At 32.9% G+C, this 19,972-nt stretch overlaps 1 protein-coding gene across 1 annotated transcript in view; it reads left to right on the forward strand.

Annotated features, from left to right (window-relative positions):
- Positions 1-19,908, forward strand: part of LOC149415172 (uncharacterized) — a 32,843-nt gene extending 12,935 nt beyond the window's left edge. Inside the window, exons 4-5 of the mRNA XM_089643029.1 lie at positions 73-908; positions 19,822-19,908. Of these exons, the coding sequence (XP_089499155.1) occupies positions 73-908; positions 19,822-19,908 (923 nt within the window). The remainder of the gene's footprint in view (positions 1-72; positions 909-19,821) is intronic.
- The last annotated feature ends 64 nt before the right edge of the window (positions 19,909-19,972 follow it).

The following is a 19,972-nucleotide window of genomic DNA, read 5'->3' on the forward strand; positions in this document are numbered from 1 at the left end:
TAATTCGTTTTCATAATTTTTTGTCTTCAGTATAGATACCTACTTTTGAACTTTTTCCACCATCTTTTTTAGACATGCTAATGGACCTGAAAACGCATCCTGGAGAAAATCCTCATTCATGTTCTCATTGCAACTACTCCTGCTCGGAAAAATCACGTTTAACGAGGCACTTACGCACCCATACTGGAGAAAAACCTTATTCATGTTCTCATTGCAACTACTCCTGCTCGGAAAAATCAAGTTTAACGAGGCACTTACGCACCCATACTGGAGAAAAACCTTATTCATGTTCCCATTGTAATTACTCTTGCTCAGACAAATCAAGTTTAACTAGGCACTTACGCACCCATACTGGAGAAAAACCTTATTTATGTTCCCATTGTAACTACTCCTGCGCAGAAAAATCACGATTAACAAGGCACTTACGCACCCATACCGGAGGACAACCTCATTCATGTTCTCATTGCAACTACTCCTGCTCAGACAAATCACGTTTAACTAAGCACTTACGCACCCATACTGGAGAAAAACCTCATTCATGTTCCCATTGTAACTACTCTTGCTCAGTCAAATCAAGTTTAACTAAGCACTTACGCACCCATACTGGAGAAAAACCTCATTTATGTTCCCATTGTAACTACTCCTGCGCAGACAAATCACGTTTAACAATACACTTACGCAGACATACTGGAGAAAAACCTTTTTCATGTCCCCATTGTAACTATTCCTGCTCAAACAGGTCAGATTTAACAGTGCACTTACGCACACATACTGGAGAAAAACCTTATTTATGTACCCATTGTAACTACTCCTGCTCAGAAAAATCACGTTTAACCGTGCACTTACGCACCCATACTGGAATAAAACCTTATGCATGTTCCTACTGCAACTATTCATGTTCTCAAAAAGTACATTTAAAAAGTCACATTCTCATCCATACTCGAGAAGTGTTCCCTCTGTAACTACTCCTGATAAAAATAAAAAAAAACACATTTAAAATTCACCTACGCATTCATAGTGGAGAAAATCTCATTGTCACTACTTCTTTAAATCTGATTTTTGTTAACGAAAGCGTAGATTAAAAATGTCCGATCTTAAATATATTTATAACTATGTAAATTGTCTCAAAGAACACAATGTGTGTCCTAGATCAATGTACTCGGGGCGTAAGCTTGCAGACAATGATCAGGAATTAGTTGACCTCATTACTGAATATTTTTTAAGTGCTTATGAACAAAATTGTGATATTGTTAATAATACCTGAAATTAAATCTTCAATATACAACACTTCACATTTATCTAGATGTTATTAAGAAAAAAAAATTCTACAATGTAAAATGGGATTACGTTTTGACAAAATTCCACCGGTATTCATAAAGGAATGTATTCATTGTATATCAGTTCCTCTTGAAAACATATTTGTGTTTAATCTGGCGATAAAATTTGTGTTTTAAATTAAAGACCAATTTTTATACTGTCTACCTTCCCGAAAAAATTATTGTCTTAGATAACATTGCTGTTTAAACTAGGCATATGATTATTCTGTGACCGGATGAATCATCACAATGATAATTCATCACATCTTTAAAAAGATACATAAAGTCTTGGAAAGTGATGAAACAAAAACTTTATTAACTGGGTTAAGTAGCTTACGTTAGTATAGGTTAAAAAAAAATTCATTGTTTCTAATGACTTTACATTACTTTTTCAAAGTGTGTTGAATTGTCACGTCACTGTGTCGAGTTATCATGGAACCGATTATTCCAGAACAACACGGTTTTGTAACTGGCCGATCTGCATTATTTTATTATAATAGCCTATATTCGTCTCGTACAAAAGTAGATTCAATATATTCTGACTTTTCATAAGCTTTTATCCCCTCGGGCGAAATTGTTTGTATTTGGGAACAGCTCTCGTTGTCTCTCTTACTGTCATGGTGAGAAATACGATCTAAACCGTGCTCCGTTAGAAAGAAAAAACACCACGCTTTATGTTCAAATCTAGAAGTTAACCACCTCAAATCTAGAAGAATCAAATTGTCCACCTCAGTAAAACCTATGTTTCCGACCGCAATTTAGAAAAAAAAATGAAGTTTTGTGGATTTTTTATTAATTATGTTTATATAAAACGACAAATAAGTGTGTTAACAATAACGTTTACGATACATTTGTCAAATAAAACGTGCGTGTTTTTCTTCTTTTTCGTTATCATTAATTTAGTTCGAATAAACATAAGGTTCTAAAACTTTTTATGTTATAATTTTTATATTTAAAAAAATATTAGTTTTTTTTGTAATAATAAAGTTTGAATGCGTTTTTCATATCCCTTCTAAAACAGTTATTAGTTTCCGGAAACGTTCGGAAAAAATCCATTAATTTGGATTTTATTTTCAATTGGAAATACTTTTACCTTTTAACAGAATATATCAGACCTATTATATTATACTTATTTTTTATAATATTTATTTATAAATGTTAATCCAGTATTATACAGCCCTGAAGAAGCTACGGTTGTAGTGAAACCCGGTAGGCATTAAGTATTTAAAAAAGTGGAGTATACTAAGTTATTGTTTTATTTTGAATTATTATTACTATTTTTAAATATTCGTGTCCCTATTAAATCCACCATATTTTTCATTATGACAACCACAACACTAACTAACTATTCATATCACTCAAGTATTTGTTATGTTATTTCTGTCCACTGGAGCGACACGAAAAATGGTTTGAGTGTCGGAGATTATTGATTTTGGATTCGCCCGCTCACACTAGAAAAATCTTTACTCCGAATATTGTTACGGAAACAGATAAACTTCGGACTCGTTTCAAGCCAGTGAATTTATCCTTTGTTTGTAGGTTTTATAAAAAATCATTAAAATCACAAACGCTAGTTCCAAATTGTGTTTATTTTCAAATTATAATTAGCATGTTTTTACAGTTCTCAATAGAACTAGAAACATGGTTTTAGATGATTTATGAATATTATTATTCAGCTGCTGAAGGGAACCTGAACAAAAAAAATTCATTCGAATCAGAGCCATGAGATACATTCTAAGGAAAAGCAAGTTCGAGAAAAAAAAATTATGTTCTTACTAATATTTACACGTATTAAATCTTAAAATTGTATCTATTTTTCTACTTAATCACCATTTCGGTCGATGCATTTATGTAAGCGCCATGTACACCCACATCATACCAACTCGCTGCCAAGTCATTAAGGAAATGCCAAACCTCGTCTTTCACCCTGTCGTCGTTGCTAAAGTGCGTTTGTGGTCTTCAGTGATCATTATAGGTACCCGTTTTGCGCACGCCCGTGTAAAAAGCTCAAATAGGGCATGAATAAATAAATATCTTCAGTAAATTTCATACATTTTGAATCAAATATCCTGCTAGAATACAAACATTATCCTTTCCTATGAAATACTAATAACATTCATACAGTAAAAGATGGACTCATGATTTAACGTTCTTATTTAAAATCTAAACTAGACTTTTCCAAACTCCTGCAACTTATAAACGTACCGACACGAACAACACGACACAATGTTTAATTCGAAAACGCAACTTATTTGGCCATTCTCGGATGCAGCGGTTTTACACGGTGGAAAACAAATATTCGATGTAATATGGTGAATGTTGTGTATCATTTTTAAAAGCTATTCCAATCTTATCATTGAATCTTTAGCTGTCTCTTTGTAAACCTATCTGATCATTGTATTTTTAATATTTATTTCTTGTATTTTTATTTCATTTACATTTTGTTGTCAATTTTAATTTTATTACTTCTTTCTCAAGTTCTTAATTATTCATCATGTCAAAATTATACCACATATAGGTAAGAGCCCTACGTGCGTAAAATGATTTTTTTTTTAAATCGCTTTATTTATTGTTTTTTGAAGATATTGTGGGTCAATTTCACATTCCAGACGCTGGAATTTTATCTGTAGACATATGGCTTCAGTTGCAGATTAGCTTGAACATTTTATGTATACAATATGAATTTAATTTATAACCATCATATATGTAACTCCTACTCTTGGCTTAGAAAAAACAAAATTCATTTTAAGGAAACACTTTTTCTTTAATTTTTTTAAGGTTATACCCATAAATGTAATATGTCATTGAAAAGGAAGATAATACAAATAAATCTAAACGAAACATGAAACAGAACAAGACACAGAAAATTTAAAAAAATAACGGTCACAACTAGTAATCGAGCCAGGATCTCTTGTCTTACTGAGACAGCGTCTTAGCCACTTCGCCATTGGGACCTAGTTATTAAACGTCATATTTGTCGATTTCATATTTCAAAATCAGAATTAACATATCATCTTGCAACTATTTTTCCTATAATTATTTATGAGCTAATTGTTGTGAGTTGATCACGTGCGTTATGCAGGCTGTCTGCACGAAGCTAGTCAGTGTTTAATTATCTGACGGACAGGAATTCCCTACGGACCGGCAGTTGTTGGGAAAAATTGCTGTAAAGTATACAATAATACCCGATGAGTTAACTAAACGGAAATATTTAATTGAGTGTGGACATGGTTTTATTTTAACGCATTTTTACAATCCAATAACGGTAGTGACGAGATGTCAGAACACATTTTACATGGTGTTGAGTAATAACTGAATTTACCCTGTCGAAATTAAAAGTAAGCTCCTAGTGACGATTTGGTGGGTTTTGGCATTATTTTAACTATTAAAACCGTGAACGTTTTTAATAGTTAAAAATAATGAAGAACGTATTATGCGAGAACAATTGAAAGCCACGGGGAAGGGGGAAGATGTATGGAAAATGACTTAACCTACTTAATTTTTTAATTACATGTCCCGTTTCACGTCTCATCAAATACCCCAAAAATCATAAGCCGATCGTTATACATAGCTGCATTAACAACACAAAAATATAGTAACAGTTCAATATGCACCGCGTTACATACAAATCATTTAAAAGTTTGTTAAACAAGGTGGTTGCCTGACAATATCCCCTCACCCTAGATTTTGCTTCAATGGCATATAAAATGATTCCAAAATCGCACTAATGCTCTATCCAGGGCTTTTTAGGTCCATGATTGGAACTATAACAATAAACAATACACAGATGTTAGAGGGTTAGTTGGACAAACCGCAACTCCAGAGACCGTCAGAAAACAACACTGGCGCTCTGCTTGACTTGTAGCGGCTTAAACTTTTCAATTTAAGTTTGAACATATCGAAAGTACATTGACAAGTGTGAACCTTCTTTTAACAGAGTTGGTCAACGTCGCTCTAGTTGGTTTTTGTCCAACAGACCTTTTTTGGCGAAATCGAGTTAAGTATGCAGTTGTTCTCATAAAGCATGTATTTATAAGATCCAATTGAAAAAAAAAATTAAAAATATTTTTAATGTGTTTTCAAAATGCAGTTTGTCTTAAGTCCACCAAAATAAAACAATATTCCGAGAGTGTCTATGCAACATCCACACGTTGGCCCCTCATTTTTAAACCGGCCTTTATGTTACATTTCATTTAAATGTATCTAACACCCGAGCCATATCTTAGCCTATGTATGAAATTCAAACTCTCCATTACGGGCGTAATACTCTAATAGACCAAACTCTCCGTTACGGGCGTATTACTTTTATATATTTATATTTCAGTGCCGGCAACCCGGGCGTTTATTTAATTTCATGGTTGTTTACATTGTTTTATTTTCTTTTTCCCGACTCACTAGACAAAGTCTGTTCCGAGGCGGGTAAATCACATATTATATTTGTTCCAAAAGAAATGAATGTATTTAAAAAAAAAATATATATATGTATGTAAAAAGACAAAAAGACACAATTATGTGGTGGTATATTAAATATTTACATACATACTTTTTAAATTAAATTTTGTGACAATTGAATATAGATATAGCGGTTACATGATAATTAGTATTGCAAAATTGCAGTTTCTCGCATTTGTTTTATTTGAATATTATATAATTTCGTGAGAAATTGTATGAAATGTTATTTATTTAGAATATTTTGAATATCTGTTCTTTCCTTTTCATTCAGCCATAATACAAATCTTTTGAACAGCCAATTCAAATTATTTGGGGTGACGTAAATTTTTGTTTGTGTTAGGAAGGTATTGAAAATGTGTGGTGCTAGGTAAGATTCGTGTTTTTTTGCAAAAGTTGATTTGATATGGGGAACTTGAAAGTGCTTATTAATTTTTGCTCTTGTGTTTTGCGAGTGAGGTATGTGGAGATGTGAAGTTTTGATACAGTTTTTGTAAATGATCTTCCTTATGAATAGTTTATTTACGTCTAGTAATTTGTTTTTGATCATTAGCTGTTCCGTCGGATGTTGGTAAGGTTTTTTAAACATAATTCTAATTATTTTTTTGTGATTTATTTTAAGAGAATTGAGGTAAGTATCTGCTGCTCCTCCCCAAACTGATATTCCATACGTTAAAATACTTTGACAGAGTGCGAAATATATATTTTTTAGTTGATTTAATGACCTGATGTTTCGTATTGTTTTGAAGATGTATGATAATTTTCGTATTTTTTTTGATAATATATTAATATGGAGATCCCTTTTTAGTTTATGGTCTACAGTTAAAACTAGATATTTAATATTGTCTGCATAAACAATTTTGTCACAAGTACAGCATGTGTTATTTGACGAAATATTGGTGCAGGGGTTAAGATGTAGTTGTGGTTGGCTATGTGGTTGACCAGCCTTTGTTTTGCTAAAAGTTAGATATTTTGTTTTTGAAATGTTCAGTGTTAGTAGATTATTTTGTAGCCATTTATTTACTACAGTCATCCCTGTTTCTGTGTTTTTGAATACCTTTTCCCATGATTGTGCCTTGAACAAAATTGCAGTGTCGTCTGCATAACTGATTACTTTGTACTCAATTTTTCCTAGGTTTATCTCAGTTAGACTATTTATATATATGAGGAATAGTATGGGACCCAAAACGCTGCCTTGCGGTACTCCATACCTGATATCTGCTTTGTCACTGCTGTATTTATTTATTTTTACTATTTGCTGTCTCTTTTCAATGTAGCTGACAAACCATTTTAGCGGTTGACCAGTTATACCGATATTTTTGAGTTTTTGTTGTAGTAAGTTATGCGAAATGGTGTCGAAAGCTTTTGCTAGGTCTAAGAACACCCCAATCACCTTTGATCCGCCATCTATGCTTTTCACTATGTAGTTGGTTAATTCTGATAAAGCATCTTCTGTACCCATTTTGGCACGAAATCCAAATTGACGGCTTGAGAGCAGGTTGTGTTTTTCAAGGTACGCAAGTAATCTTTTTTTCATAACTTTTTCTAGAAGTTTAGATAGTGAGTTTAGCAAAGTGATTGGTCTGTAATTTAATATCAGAGTTTTGTCTCCCGATTTATGTATTGGAGTAATACATCCTATTTTTAAGTGATCAGGGACAATTCCGAGCTTAAAACATTGGTTGAAAATGTGTTGAAGCGGTATAAGTATATATTCTCGTAGATTTATCAGTATTTGATTGGAAATGTTATCCGGTCCCATCGCGCAATTTGGTTTGAGAGATTTAATAAGATCCGAGATTTCCTTTGTATTTACTTGATAAGCATTAAACGAGTGATTTGGTCGTATGGAAGAGCAAAGTTTGGATAAAGAGTCTTCTGATGTACAGTTTTTTTTAAGAATTTTTTCCGCTAAATTGGGAGCCAACTTTTGATAATTGTGTGTTAATGAAATTAGCTATTTTATTAGGTTCATTGTTTGTTAAGACTGTGTCTCCGTTTATTAATAGTTCTTTGATATGTGAATCTTTCTTCAGAGTGGAATAAGTAATATTTCTTACAATTTCCCAAATTTTTTTAGGATCATTTTTGGCGATTTTTATTTCTTTTTTGTAATTTATTTATTTATGTATTTATTTGTTAAGACATACACAGTACAATAAGATACAGTTACAATTTTTTTAGTTATTACATAGTTGTAGTACCTATTACGTATGTCCATAAAATGTCATTACGTAATTTCGCCTGAGATTGTTATAAAAGGAAGGAAGTGTGTGGATAGATAATAATAAATGAATTGAAAATAAGAATAATAATAAGCTCACGAATTGTAATTGACTGTTAATACATAGGAGTTTTGAAAAATGATCTGAAAATATTTTTGAAATTTGTCATGCAAAGAAATTTAATAAGTTAGTTTTGTATGTTAGAAAGGAATCATGAAAGATGTCTAAATGTAGTAATTTTTCGTAATGGGTGTATGTTGTGATTGCGCGAGTAATTACTGAGTTGTTTGCTGCATTGGTATTGTTGGCTTCAATATGAAATAGTGTAGTGTGCCTGGTACGCCTCGTTGGAACATTTAAACCAATGACGGATAGCAATTCGGGACTATCTATTTTATTATTTAGCAGATTATGTAGAAACAACAGGTCTGACAATGTGCGTCTTTTTTGTAAAGTTAACATATTATTTGTAGTATTGTTGTATTTCTTGAGTAAATGTTTCGAAAATTTATTCTGTATACTTTCTACTAAATCTATGTATACCTTATATTGAGGATTCCATATTGTGGAAGCATACTCCAGTGGACTTCTGACCAATGAACAAAACAAAATTTTCAGAGTCTTAGCACTTTTGAAAACTTTGCATATTCTTAATAAGAAACCTAGCATTCTGTAGGATTTAGAAATAATGTGTTCAATGTGCTTGTCAAAAATTAATTTGCTATCTAAGTAAACACCTAGATCTTTACACGTAGACATAGGTTGTAAAGGTTTATTTTTTAAGTTGTATGGATAGATGATTTTGTTTGTATTTCTAGTAAATGTAATCGAGTGACACTTAGATATGTTTACGGACAATAAATTTGATTCACAATATACGCACAAATTATCAAGATCGCTTTGCAATTCCATAAAATCGGATAAACACTGTATAGCTTTATAAATTTTCATGTCATCCGCGTATAAAACAAAGTAACTATTTTTAAAGCATACGGAAATGTCATTTATATAAATATTAAATAAGAGTGGTCCAAGATGCGATCCCTGGGGCACACCTGAGATGATTTCCGTTAAGCAAGATGCAAAACCATTGACAACCGTGATTTGGTGCCGATTATTGACGTATGATGCGATCCATCTGTAGAGGTCACCGTGAATTCCTAGACCTAATAACTTTTGTAGAAGAATATAATGATTAACACGGTCAAATGCTTTAGAATAATCCGTATAAATGGCATCTACCTGGCATCGCATATCCATTTGATAATATTTGTATTTGGCTTGTTTAATTAACTTATTACACAGGTTTCTATACTCTAATAGACCAAACTCTCTGTTACGGGCGTATTACTCTAATAGACCAAACTCTCCGTTACGGGCGTATTACTCTAATAGACCAAACTCTCCGTTACGGGCGTATTACTCTAATAGACCAAACTCCCCGTTACGGGCGTATTACTCTAATAGACCAAACTCTCCGTTACGGGCGTATTACTCTAATAGACCAAACTCTCCGTTACGGGCGTATTACTCTAATATACCAAACTCTCCGTTACGGGCGTATTACTCTAATAGACCAAACTCTCCGTTACGGGCGTATTACTCTAATAGATCAAACTCTCCGTTACGGGCGTATTACTCAAATAGACCAAACTCCCCGTTACGGTCGTATTACTCTAATAGACCAAACTCTCCGTTACGGGCGTATTACTCTAATAGACCAAACTCTCCGTTACGGGCGTATTACTCTTATAGACCAAACTCTCCGTTACGGGCGTATTACTCTAATAGACAAACTCTCCGTTACGGGCGTATTACTCTAATAGACCAAACTCTCCGTTACGGGCGTATTACTCTAATAGACCAAACTCTCCGTTACGGGCGTATTACTCTAATAGACCAAACTCTCCGTTACGGGCGTATTACTCTAATAGACCAAACTCTCCGTTACGGGCGTATTACTCTAATAGACCAAACTCTCCGTTACGGGCGTATTACTCTAATAGACCAAACAGCCAATAGCAGCACAGCGGGAAGACCACGTGATTGCTGTTATACCATACATTCGTTCGTTAGCGCCAAAAAAGTAAATGTCTTCGCTTGTGATTTTGCTATTTACAAAGTTATTTTAGTGGTTTTCTGGAAAATTTCTACAAACACAGCGCCTAAATATATACGCTATAGAAAACAATAAAAAGTACATGGAAAATGCAAGAGGTTAATAGTTTTTCATTATTTTATCAGAAAATTGTTTCAACTTATCGCCCGTTACAGCCCTGTACAGGGTGGTCATAAAAACAAAGTTTATTTCTAAATTTTTGCACATAACATTTTATAATACATGCCAAATTCTACATTATTGTAAAATATCGTACCAACTAACTGACTTACCATTCCCCGCAAGGGTAGGCAGAGAGGACGGACAGCCAAAAAAACTTGGTCTTGGCACACACTCCTTGCCTCATTCACATTCATACATACTCTTCTATTATTCTGACTCTTGACATGGCCTGACTCGAGTATCTGATTCACTTGATCGTGCCATGTCTTCCACGGGCGTCTCCGACTTCTGCTACCATTCGTATTTGCATCATATATCCTCCTTACATTTCTTTCTTCTCTCATTCGCTCTACGTACCCAAACCATGTAAGCGTCCCTTTCTTAATCTTACTCATTACGTTTAAACCAGCCTTGCATTCTTTGTACTGCACTTTCGTACTAAAAATTGAAATAACAAAACGTCGTTGCTGTTTTAATCGCGCAGTCAATTAATTAATTGAAATAAATCACAAACAGTGAGGCATGTTACTGAGAGTAGGACGGAATTAAACAAACAGTGAGGCATGTTACTGAGAGTAGGACGAAATTAAACAAACAGTGAGGCATGTTACTGAGAGTAGGATGAAATTAAACTAACAGTGAGGCATGTTACTGAGAGTTGGACAAAGGAACTGGACTGAGGAACTTTCTGATGGGACAAAGGAACTGTCCGATTGGACTGAGGAACTTTCCAACGGCACCCCTGGCTCTCACAAGAACTTTTTTGGTTAAACTACTACATTTATTATTAAATAATCTTGACCTTCAATGTCCCTGCATAGTGGTTAGGCTGCAGGATGTCTACAATACTTACAAAAACACAACTGTATTGAAATATGTTCAGGTATAGTTAAAACAAAAAAGCCTAAAAATAATAATTAACAAACAGCTTCTTAAATACTAGGGCTATCTGTAGAGAAAACAAAAAATAATTAAAATGAAAATGAAAACACATTACATACATTCATGACATTGTAGGAATCTACATTTGAACATATATTAATTTTACCAGAGAGTACATATTACACCCTTCCACTGGCAGTTCATCAAGACTTCCAAAAGGAATGCATTGCTGATAATGATAACTATAAGTAAAGGGGTGTTTGAATAGTTGAGCTCATGCAGTGTCAGGAGAACGTATGACGCAAAAATGAACACTTATTGTGGATCATGTTAAAAGTTGTAATAATGAAAGAGTATCTGAGATGATTTTCAAATATGGATGGAGCAAGGATTGGGGGCCAAAACACAGTTGCTTGGCGATTCATCCACTCTGCCTACTCCTGAGGAGCAACGGCGTGATGGTTCATTTATCATCATTAGGTATAGTTACTGAATCTAAGTCATCGTATTATAAGTAATTTAATGGTCCATAATCATGTACATAAAAGAACGGTAAAGGTATATTATAAGCAATTATTTAAATTTAATTAAATTAAAATACAAAGGATTTAGATCTTTGATATAGCAGCAGACAAAGCTGTTGTTTATTTAAATGATACAATAAATGATTCTTTATGAGAGATTGTACTTGTGATGTTTAAAACAATATAGAGGTAAACGTAATAGAATGAAAATGAAAGGTTTTCCTCATTTGTATATTTAGTACCTAACATTTCTCATGGGTTCGTTTGTTTCTTATCTGTTCCTTTTTTTTGGTCAAGAATTATGATTTAGAAAAATAAGTATTTATCGCAGAGCTAATAGAATGTCGATAAAAACGTTTTTTTCGTAAATTTGATGTTTATATTTTTCATTTTGTTTATTTACCTATATCTATTTCAAATCTCTTCATTCACCCACTTTTATATCCCATGCCCAACTGAATGGTAATACACAATGGTTCGCCGATATCTCAAACACTGGAACACTTGTAACGGAGCTTAATGTGGTTAGAAGGTTTTATGACCTCTACTATTTACAAGGTAGTCTTTATTGTGTAATAGATATACATCCTACTCCATGTGTTCCAATGTAAAATCATTTTTAAAAAGGACTCGTCGTCTATTGTTTTACACATTTCTAAAGATTTATTGTGTTTCGAGAACCTTTGAATTATCCTACTATTTTTAAAGCTCCGATCTATATTTATATGATAAAAAAATATTGAAAATTTGTGTGGCGCCGTTTAAGTGTAAAATCACCTTTAAGGCGTTTTACAATAATTATGAATACACAGGCTTAAGTTAGATCTAGTTAACGATTGATGACCTACTTGATACACTAATTGCATTCACTGGCACTGGGCTGCTGCTCGTCAATCAACAATAACAAGTGCAATGAATCGCCCGATAAATGCAATGCCGCCAGATATACTATTTTTTGGACGTCTGAAAAGGTAAATTTTCTATTATGATTTTACAAATTTACTATTGGATAAATCTTACTATTACCATTTGATTCCCAATCAAGAAATTAATCAAAATGTCACAAAAAAATATTTTAAGAATCACATCTGAATTTTTTCGGTCTCACCTCCAAAATATAACTAATAAGTTAATATTTTTGAACGCAAATCATGTGAGTATCATCATTTAATTACCGACTTATTTTAAGTGTATTCAATAATCATATTATTTTGAAATGTTTTCCGATCTTCCTGTAATACTTAACACGTTGGATAAAGCAGAAGTCACGCAAGAGTGCGCGCTTTTGTCTCCTTTGTCCAAAATCCACAAAAACTATACATTCTTAGTAAATACACTTAAAATACTTTCACTAGAAAACAGAAGAAAAATAAATGACCTAACTTTTTTATTTAAGATTATTCACTCCAAACTAGACTGTTGTAAACTCCTGCAACTAATAAATTTCTTTAGTACTAGCTATCATATACATGCACCTATTTCTCGCTTTTACACATTTGGAAACAAATTCACCTCAAATATCGACATATTTAATATCAGTTTGCCTGTGTTCAAGAGATACCTGAATGCTATTTTTAAGTAGCATATTTAAAGAGCGATTGTGTATATTTGTTGTTTTCTTGTAAATATGTTGTGAACTTTAAAAAAATATATATTTTTGTGTTGATGTTTTAAAAATAAAAACCTTCTGTTGTCACTGTATTATGCAGTAAACTATAAAAGAATATTTAACATGTAAAAGCCCATCAGGACGTTTAAATTAATAAATAAATAAATATCCAACTTTAACACTCAAGATTTCGTCACTTTGTCCTACATCCAAATTAATAATTTGTGTTTTGCGTAATTTTAAACATTTGTAACGAATGTTACTTAAAAATGATAATTGCTATCACTTTAATCATTTTAGTAAGTTTAAAAGGGAGCTAATTTAATTTTATATGCGTTTTTCGTAAAAAAGAGCTTTGAGGGCTATTTCTCCCGATATAAGTTTTGGTCTGTTGGATAAAAACGAACTATAGCGACGTTAAGATTTTAATTAGACTAATGCATCAACTAAAATTGAAATGTCTAAACACGCCATTGATTAGTTGAAAGTGGATAGTGAACATTCAAGCCCTCAACGTGTGACGGGATATTTATCTGTGAACTTTGTTTTAAACTGATGTTTTGTTAAGTGTTTGAATGTCCAATTTCCAGGTATTGAATGAATAAAACAATTTTCTTGGAGATTAGCACTCAAAAAATGTTGAAAATAAGTTAAGTTACATTGATGCGTAATAGCCTAATGGCTGACATTGGCATTCATAACTCAGTTTTGCTAAAAAATGTCGACTTACACATATATTATATTATGCATAAATAAACCACCCCACCGTATGTACAACGCGCGTTGTCTGTGGATGCTTGTGTTTTAGGGTAGAGATGTTTGTACCTAAAGTAGATTGTCACTGCGGTTCCAGTTACGATGACCTATGTGGAACCGGTTCATTATCCTGTTTTTAGAATGGGTTCCTAAAACATAAAAATAAAATATATTTGGACCCTTCCACGTAGGGGAGACATTTTTTCATTTTCATTAAATATTCCAAAAGGAACCGGTTACAAGAATAACCGTTTTCTCGAACAACAAATATCAAACTCTTGAATCAGACGTTGACACTGGTGTAGTAGGATATCATGCCAGCCATTATTCCTATGCAATTGCGAAACTTTAAAAATAATAGTACCTCAAATATTTCAACGTGCCTTTATGCTCTTCAAGAACTTATCGACATATTATAGGTTACCATGTGAAGAACATATAGGTAAAAAGTGAATTGTGTCACGTAAATTAATAAAAAAACTAAAAAAGAAATATTTTGTAATGTTTTTGTTTTTAAATCGTAGAAATCAATTTATTAATTATTCCGCTTTCTATGCTATTTTAAAACTGCTGTAACAATAACAAAAACAGCTGTAAAAATAACAAAAACAAAAAAATTCTCGCAGGACTTCATAATTATACTATTAAATTTGATTTTAATAAAATTTTAAAAAAATTCATTAAAAAAATTGTCGTTTTGCTATAAATATTCTGTTTTATGAGACTATGCGATATCTTTTGAATCTGTAATAAACGTAAGTATTGCTTTATTTTAGCATAAAGCTATTTAATTAGCAATATAGATATAGATGACTTCAAAACTTGAAGTAACCTCAAATTTCATAATTTTAATTCAGAAAATCGTACGAAAATTGTTGTTTCTGACGCTCATCTTATTCTGTAAAAAGTATGTGCAGATAAATACGTTTATAGGAAAACAATATAAAAAAAGGTTGCATCTACAAACAACCAAGTTTTTTTTTCCAATTACTTTTCATTTATATTTCTCACTTCATTTTTAATAATTTCTTGTCACTCCAACCACCATATTTATCATTCTTTGAATCCTTAAAACCTAACCTTAAAAGCCCAGGATAAAGCATTAGTTCGATTGTGTATGAATGGCATTGAACCCAAATCTAGGGTGAGAGGAAAATGCCTGACAGCCATCTTGTATGACTACTTTTGAACTGAGTTGTATGCAAGGTGGTGGATAATGAACTTTTATTATTATGTTTTGGTGTATTTCCTTTCCTCATCTGTGGTGTGTATTTACTACACATTGCTTCTAATAACTTTAATAACTCTATAAATATAATAAATTCTGGGTTCAGATTTTTGGTATTCTTCCGTTATACATTTATGCACTGAATTAAAAAAAAATAATATATTACATAGTTTTCAAATTCAATTAAAAATCAGAGTTTTTTGTTAAAAATCGGGAACAAATACACCAATACAGTCAACCGTGTGATACTAAATACGCGAAGAGTGTGCGAGGAAATTACACGCTATTGATGTCCCGCTTTAATTCGCTATGCGGGAACATGAGACATCCACACTTCTGCAGTTGTAGTTTTTGATTTAGACCATCGATACCTACGAACGCACAGCTGTGTTTGTGCCAGCCGCCAGCCGCGCCGGCGCCGCTAGCCAGTTGCAGGGGGGTATAACTCCGCTTCAAAACGTCAACACAAACTGTAGCCATTTTGAAAATCTATGTTTGTGACGTAGGCGATGCTTTTTTTTTTGTTTCTCGCTCACTTTACCATAAGACTCGTGCGCCAGAAAGAGAGGGTTCGCAAACGGTGTAATGCGTGTTCTCGCCGCTGGGTGGCCGACTCGTGCTTCCCGCCATTTCACTTCCTCTAAAAAGCAAAGTTTGACGGACGCCATTGTTTGTCATCATAACATTGTCAAAATTTTTTAAATATCTGGTTGTGTGAAACAGTTGATTTATGTGTGAAAATGCCTACCGAAAAAGTCCTTAAAACGTGTTGTGTGAAAGGATGTACGGACAGAGACTATTCGACACAAGTTTCCAACCATAACCTCTGAGAGTCCATTTCGAGAATGGTGTTCAGCACGTATCATGACTACATCCTAAAAGGTATTCTATACTGCATCAGCCTATAATAATAATAATATGTTTTGTTAATTCGGTTAATGTAATAATTATATTTATTTCAGAGCGTAACATTTCAACCAGCAGCGTACCCGTTGCTGCACAGGGGATGCTAGTAGAAAATGAAGGTACATATCGGTTTTATATTTCTTAAAAGGGAATAGTTTTGTTCGTCTAATATGTCAATCTTTACTTCAATTTTTCAAGAACTATGATATATTGTTTCCAGAAATAAGTGCAGGACCCAGTCATGTCTTATTTGCAACCAGCAGTGATGTTCTTGCTGCACAGGGGATGGCAGTAGAACATGGAGGTACATATCTGTTTTAAATTACTTAAAAGGGAATAGTATTGTTAGTTTTGTTCCTCTAATATGTCAATCATTACTTCAATTTCTTCAAGAACTATGATATATTTTTTTCCAGAAATAAGTGCAGGACCCAGTCATGTCTTCTCTGCAACCAGCAGCGTTGCTCTTGCTGCACAGGGGATGGCAGAACATGTAAAATATCTTCCATAGGTGACCCATATGATCCCATAAATTCATCAATCCTAGCAAGCGAGTACCGTCCCACAGAGAGGTTTTGCTTAAATTATCCCACTAAGAAATTTGCTATCAACGCTCTTGAAATTCATTATGTCGTCGAGTATGTACTAAATTATAATTGCGAAAATTTATATCTTGTGCCCGTTATTGAAGAAACCATTGCCAAATATATATGTTTTGATTGGCTTAATTGTAACGAACATAAATTTTTTTTTATTCAATTCATTATCAAAATTACTGTACCATTTATAATCAATGCATGGTGTACCGATGTCAATAGAAAATTAATTGGCAAGGATACACTACCATACAATGGACCTGACTCCATGAGGAAAAATGGCAGTACTGCGACATTTAAAATATGCTAAATATATGAAGAAATGGTTGTCATAACTAATTGTTTTTAACTTTAACTAAGTTAAAACCAATAAGGACCACAATTTGTTCCTATAAGCGTCTTTTAAATATCGTAGTACTGCCATGCTCCTCATTAAATCAGGTCCATTGTATGGTTGTGGTGTATCCTTGCCAATTCATTTTCTATTGACATCTCTATATGAGTAGTAGAATAATAACGAAAAAATAAATATACAAGTCAAATATTGTTATCGTTTGTAATGTTAAGCCAAATATTCTCTGATGCGGAGTTTACATTATTCAGTTTGGCTGTATTAGTCTGCAGCCCATTTTCAGTCACCGACTAGTGTTAATAAAAAAATAGTCGAATTAGTTTATTTTCTATGTCTAGTTTATATATAGTTCTACTTTTTTTATTACATACTTGACATCATAATGAATATTCTCTCAACACCTTCTTTAAATTTTACTCTTGTATTTGGTGTTTTTATTTGTTATTATTATACCCTATTTATTTATCAGGTGCCAATATGTATTGTTAAAACAATAACCTATTGTTAAATTTACTTTTCTGTTTACACTGTTACATTCTTTATGTTGTGTACTATTCCTAAGTTAAAAATATCTAAAAGGCATGTAAAGTTTTTAAAACTAAAAAGTATTATATACTTACTATTTATATATGAAAGGTATAAATATTTAAGTAAAAAGATAAGTAAGAGGGAAACAAAAATAATAATAATGTAATTAGACGCTAAAACAGTAGGTTGAATCGTTGACTGCCTTATTGACAATATTTTTTTCAATAGCCGTTAAATGTTGAAAGAAAATAACTATCATTTCCAACAGCTAGTTTTATATTGATACAGTAATTTCACCCTCTAAATGTGTTTTGTGCTTATATTATTGTATTTCATGTTTATATTTAAAAAATAAAACTATTGTACATGTAATTATGAGTTTGTTTTTCAGCTTCCTTCTGATAAAACGCTGTCCTGAGAAAATGAGCTGTAAAGGAAGATACTTTTAAGGTCATTTCTTTTAGGACAGGGCTTTGGGAGATGGGACCTTGTGGTCTTGGGTGACATTTTACTTATGTTTTAGGCTCATGAATTGGGTTTTCGTTAGGTTCCGAATCAGAATTATATTGTCTATGGTTGCACATTTTTTTTAAATTTCCACCATCCTTTGTCGATGGTGTGATGTGACGTCGGCGATGCGTGGTGTATACAAATTTGCCAGATCTATGGTTAAAACTTGACTAAACCAAAGGTATGGAAAGAGGGCGGAGTTATCAATCTACAGATAGTTGATTTATTCTGAGACTACTGTGGACGTCAGTTGTCAGACCAGTCAGACTAATTCAGACTAATGTGTCACATAGTCCCCTTAGCTTCCTTCTCGTATGTAATTATTGCTCCGTCTTTCTAAAGTAATATTATACGAACTACACACAAATTGATATTGAACTGCTTCTCTTTTTTTATGACGTTTCTTCAACGTCTTGGAATTGACCTTTGTCCTTCGTATTTTATGTAAGTAGGTTCTATTATATTAACTAAGCAACACTTAAACTCGTAAATTTGTGCTTGTTAATTGTAAGAATATATCGCTCAACAACTGATTGATCAGTTTAATGCCTTCGCGATATAACACGAGAGACCCACGTGAGTACATGAGTTTGATCGTTGTTCATTTCGGCCGCTGTCAAACATTAAAATCAAGCCTTAATTAATTTCATCTTACCTTAACCCTGACACATCAAATCATTTTTTTCCTTACCTCAAAAACGGCAAATCTTTTTTGTTGGACCATTAGTTTTTAGTAAACCCTGAATTGATGAGCATTGCTTACGAAACATGTTGGTTTTATTAATAATAAAAGTGTTGATTATTTTTAATAATATTAACGGTTCAAAGAGAAAGGTTTTGTTACAGATTTTACTTGTTTTTAGCTGAGAATAATTACCATCACACGACAGTACGCTATCACAGCAGTGCCATGAATCCCAACCCAAAGAGTGTATCTATTCAAACTGAACCATGGTCACGGGAAGAAGGCTCAGGTGAAATGGCCTATAAAGATGTTGAAATCCACCTCCCGGATGTGAAGAAGGAATGTTTGCAGTATGCCGAGAGTGTTCAGCCAACTAGTAAGTTGCATTGCATATCAATGAAGTTTTTAATTCACATAATTAGAACAGCTGCTTGTTCTTTACTTTCCCTCTTGGCGTCCATTATTTTAATAATAACACAACAATAATAACACAACATTTATATAGCGCAGGTTTGTGTTATTTCACGTGAGCTGCCCTTTTGATTTAACCTTCAAAATATTGCTTTACTCGCAAATGATATTGAGAACCTACTTAAATAATTAAAATAATTTTTCATGAATTTATTTTATTTTCCATTTTCAAAATTTGAATTACAATGTCCCGTGATTTTTCACAATATTTCACGTCTAAGCTTGTTTAATGTGACCATTGATATAAGTTTGAAAAATAATAACATTTCAACAACGTTACGACGTATCCATATTTCAGATGCATGTCCATGCATGTCGATTTCGACATAAACCTATCCGATTATTTTCATATGATTGGAATTTGTATTGTATTTGGTAAGGTAAATATCTTTCAGCAGATCTTGATTAAACTATATGAAACAATCTAACAATAAATCCAAATAATCATACACATAGCTCTCATGTCTTTATATATATTAACATTAGTTGTTGTTATATTTCAGGTAGCATTAATATGGAGACTGTACCTATTAAAAAAAAACCACGACCCCGAGATGAAGATGGAGGGGGAATCCCTTATACGGAAATAGACATAGACCTGCCAGATGTTAAAAAGGAATGCTTAGAGCACTCTGAAAGTATTACCGAGACTGC

This window comes from Hesperophylax consimilis, chromosome 19 (genome assembly GCF_061612785.1).
Source record: "Hesperophylax consimilis isolate HC1 chromosome 19, BYU_Hcon_1.0, whole genome shotgun sequence".
Classification (NCBI taxonomy): domain Eukaryota; kingdom Metazoa; phylum Arthropoda; class Insecta; order Trichoptera; family Limnephilidae; genus Hesperophylax; species Hesperophylax consimilis.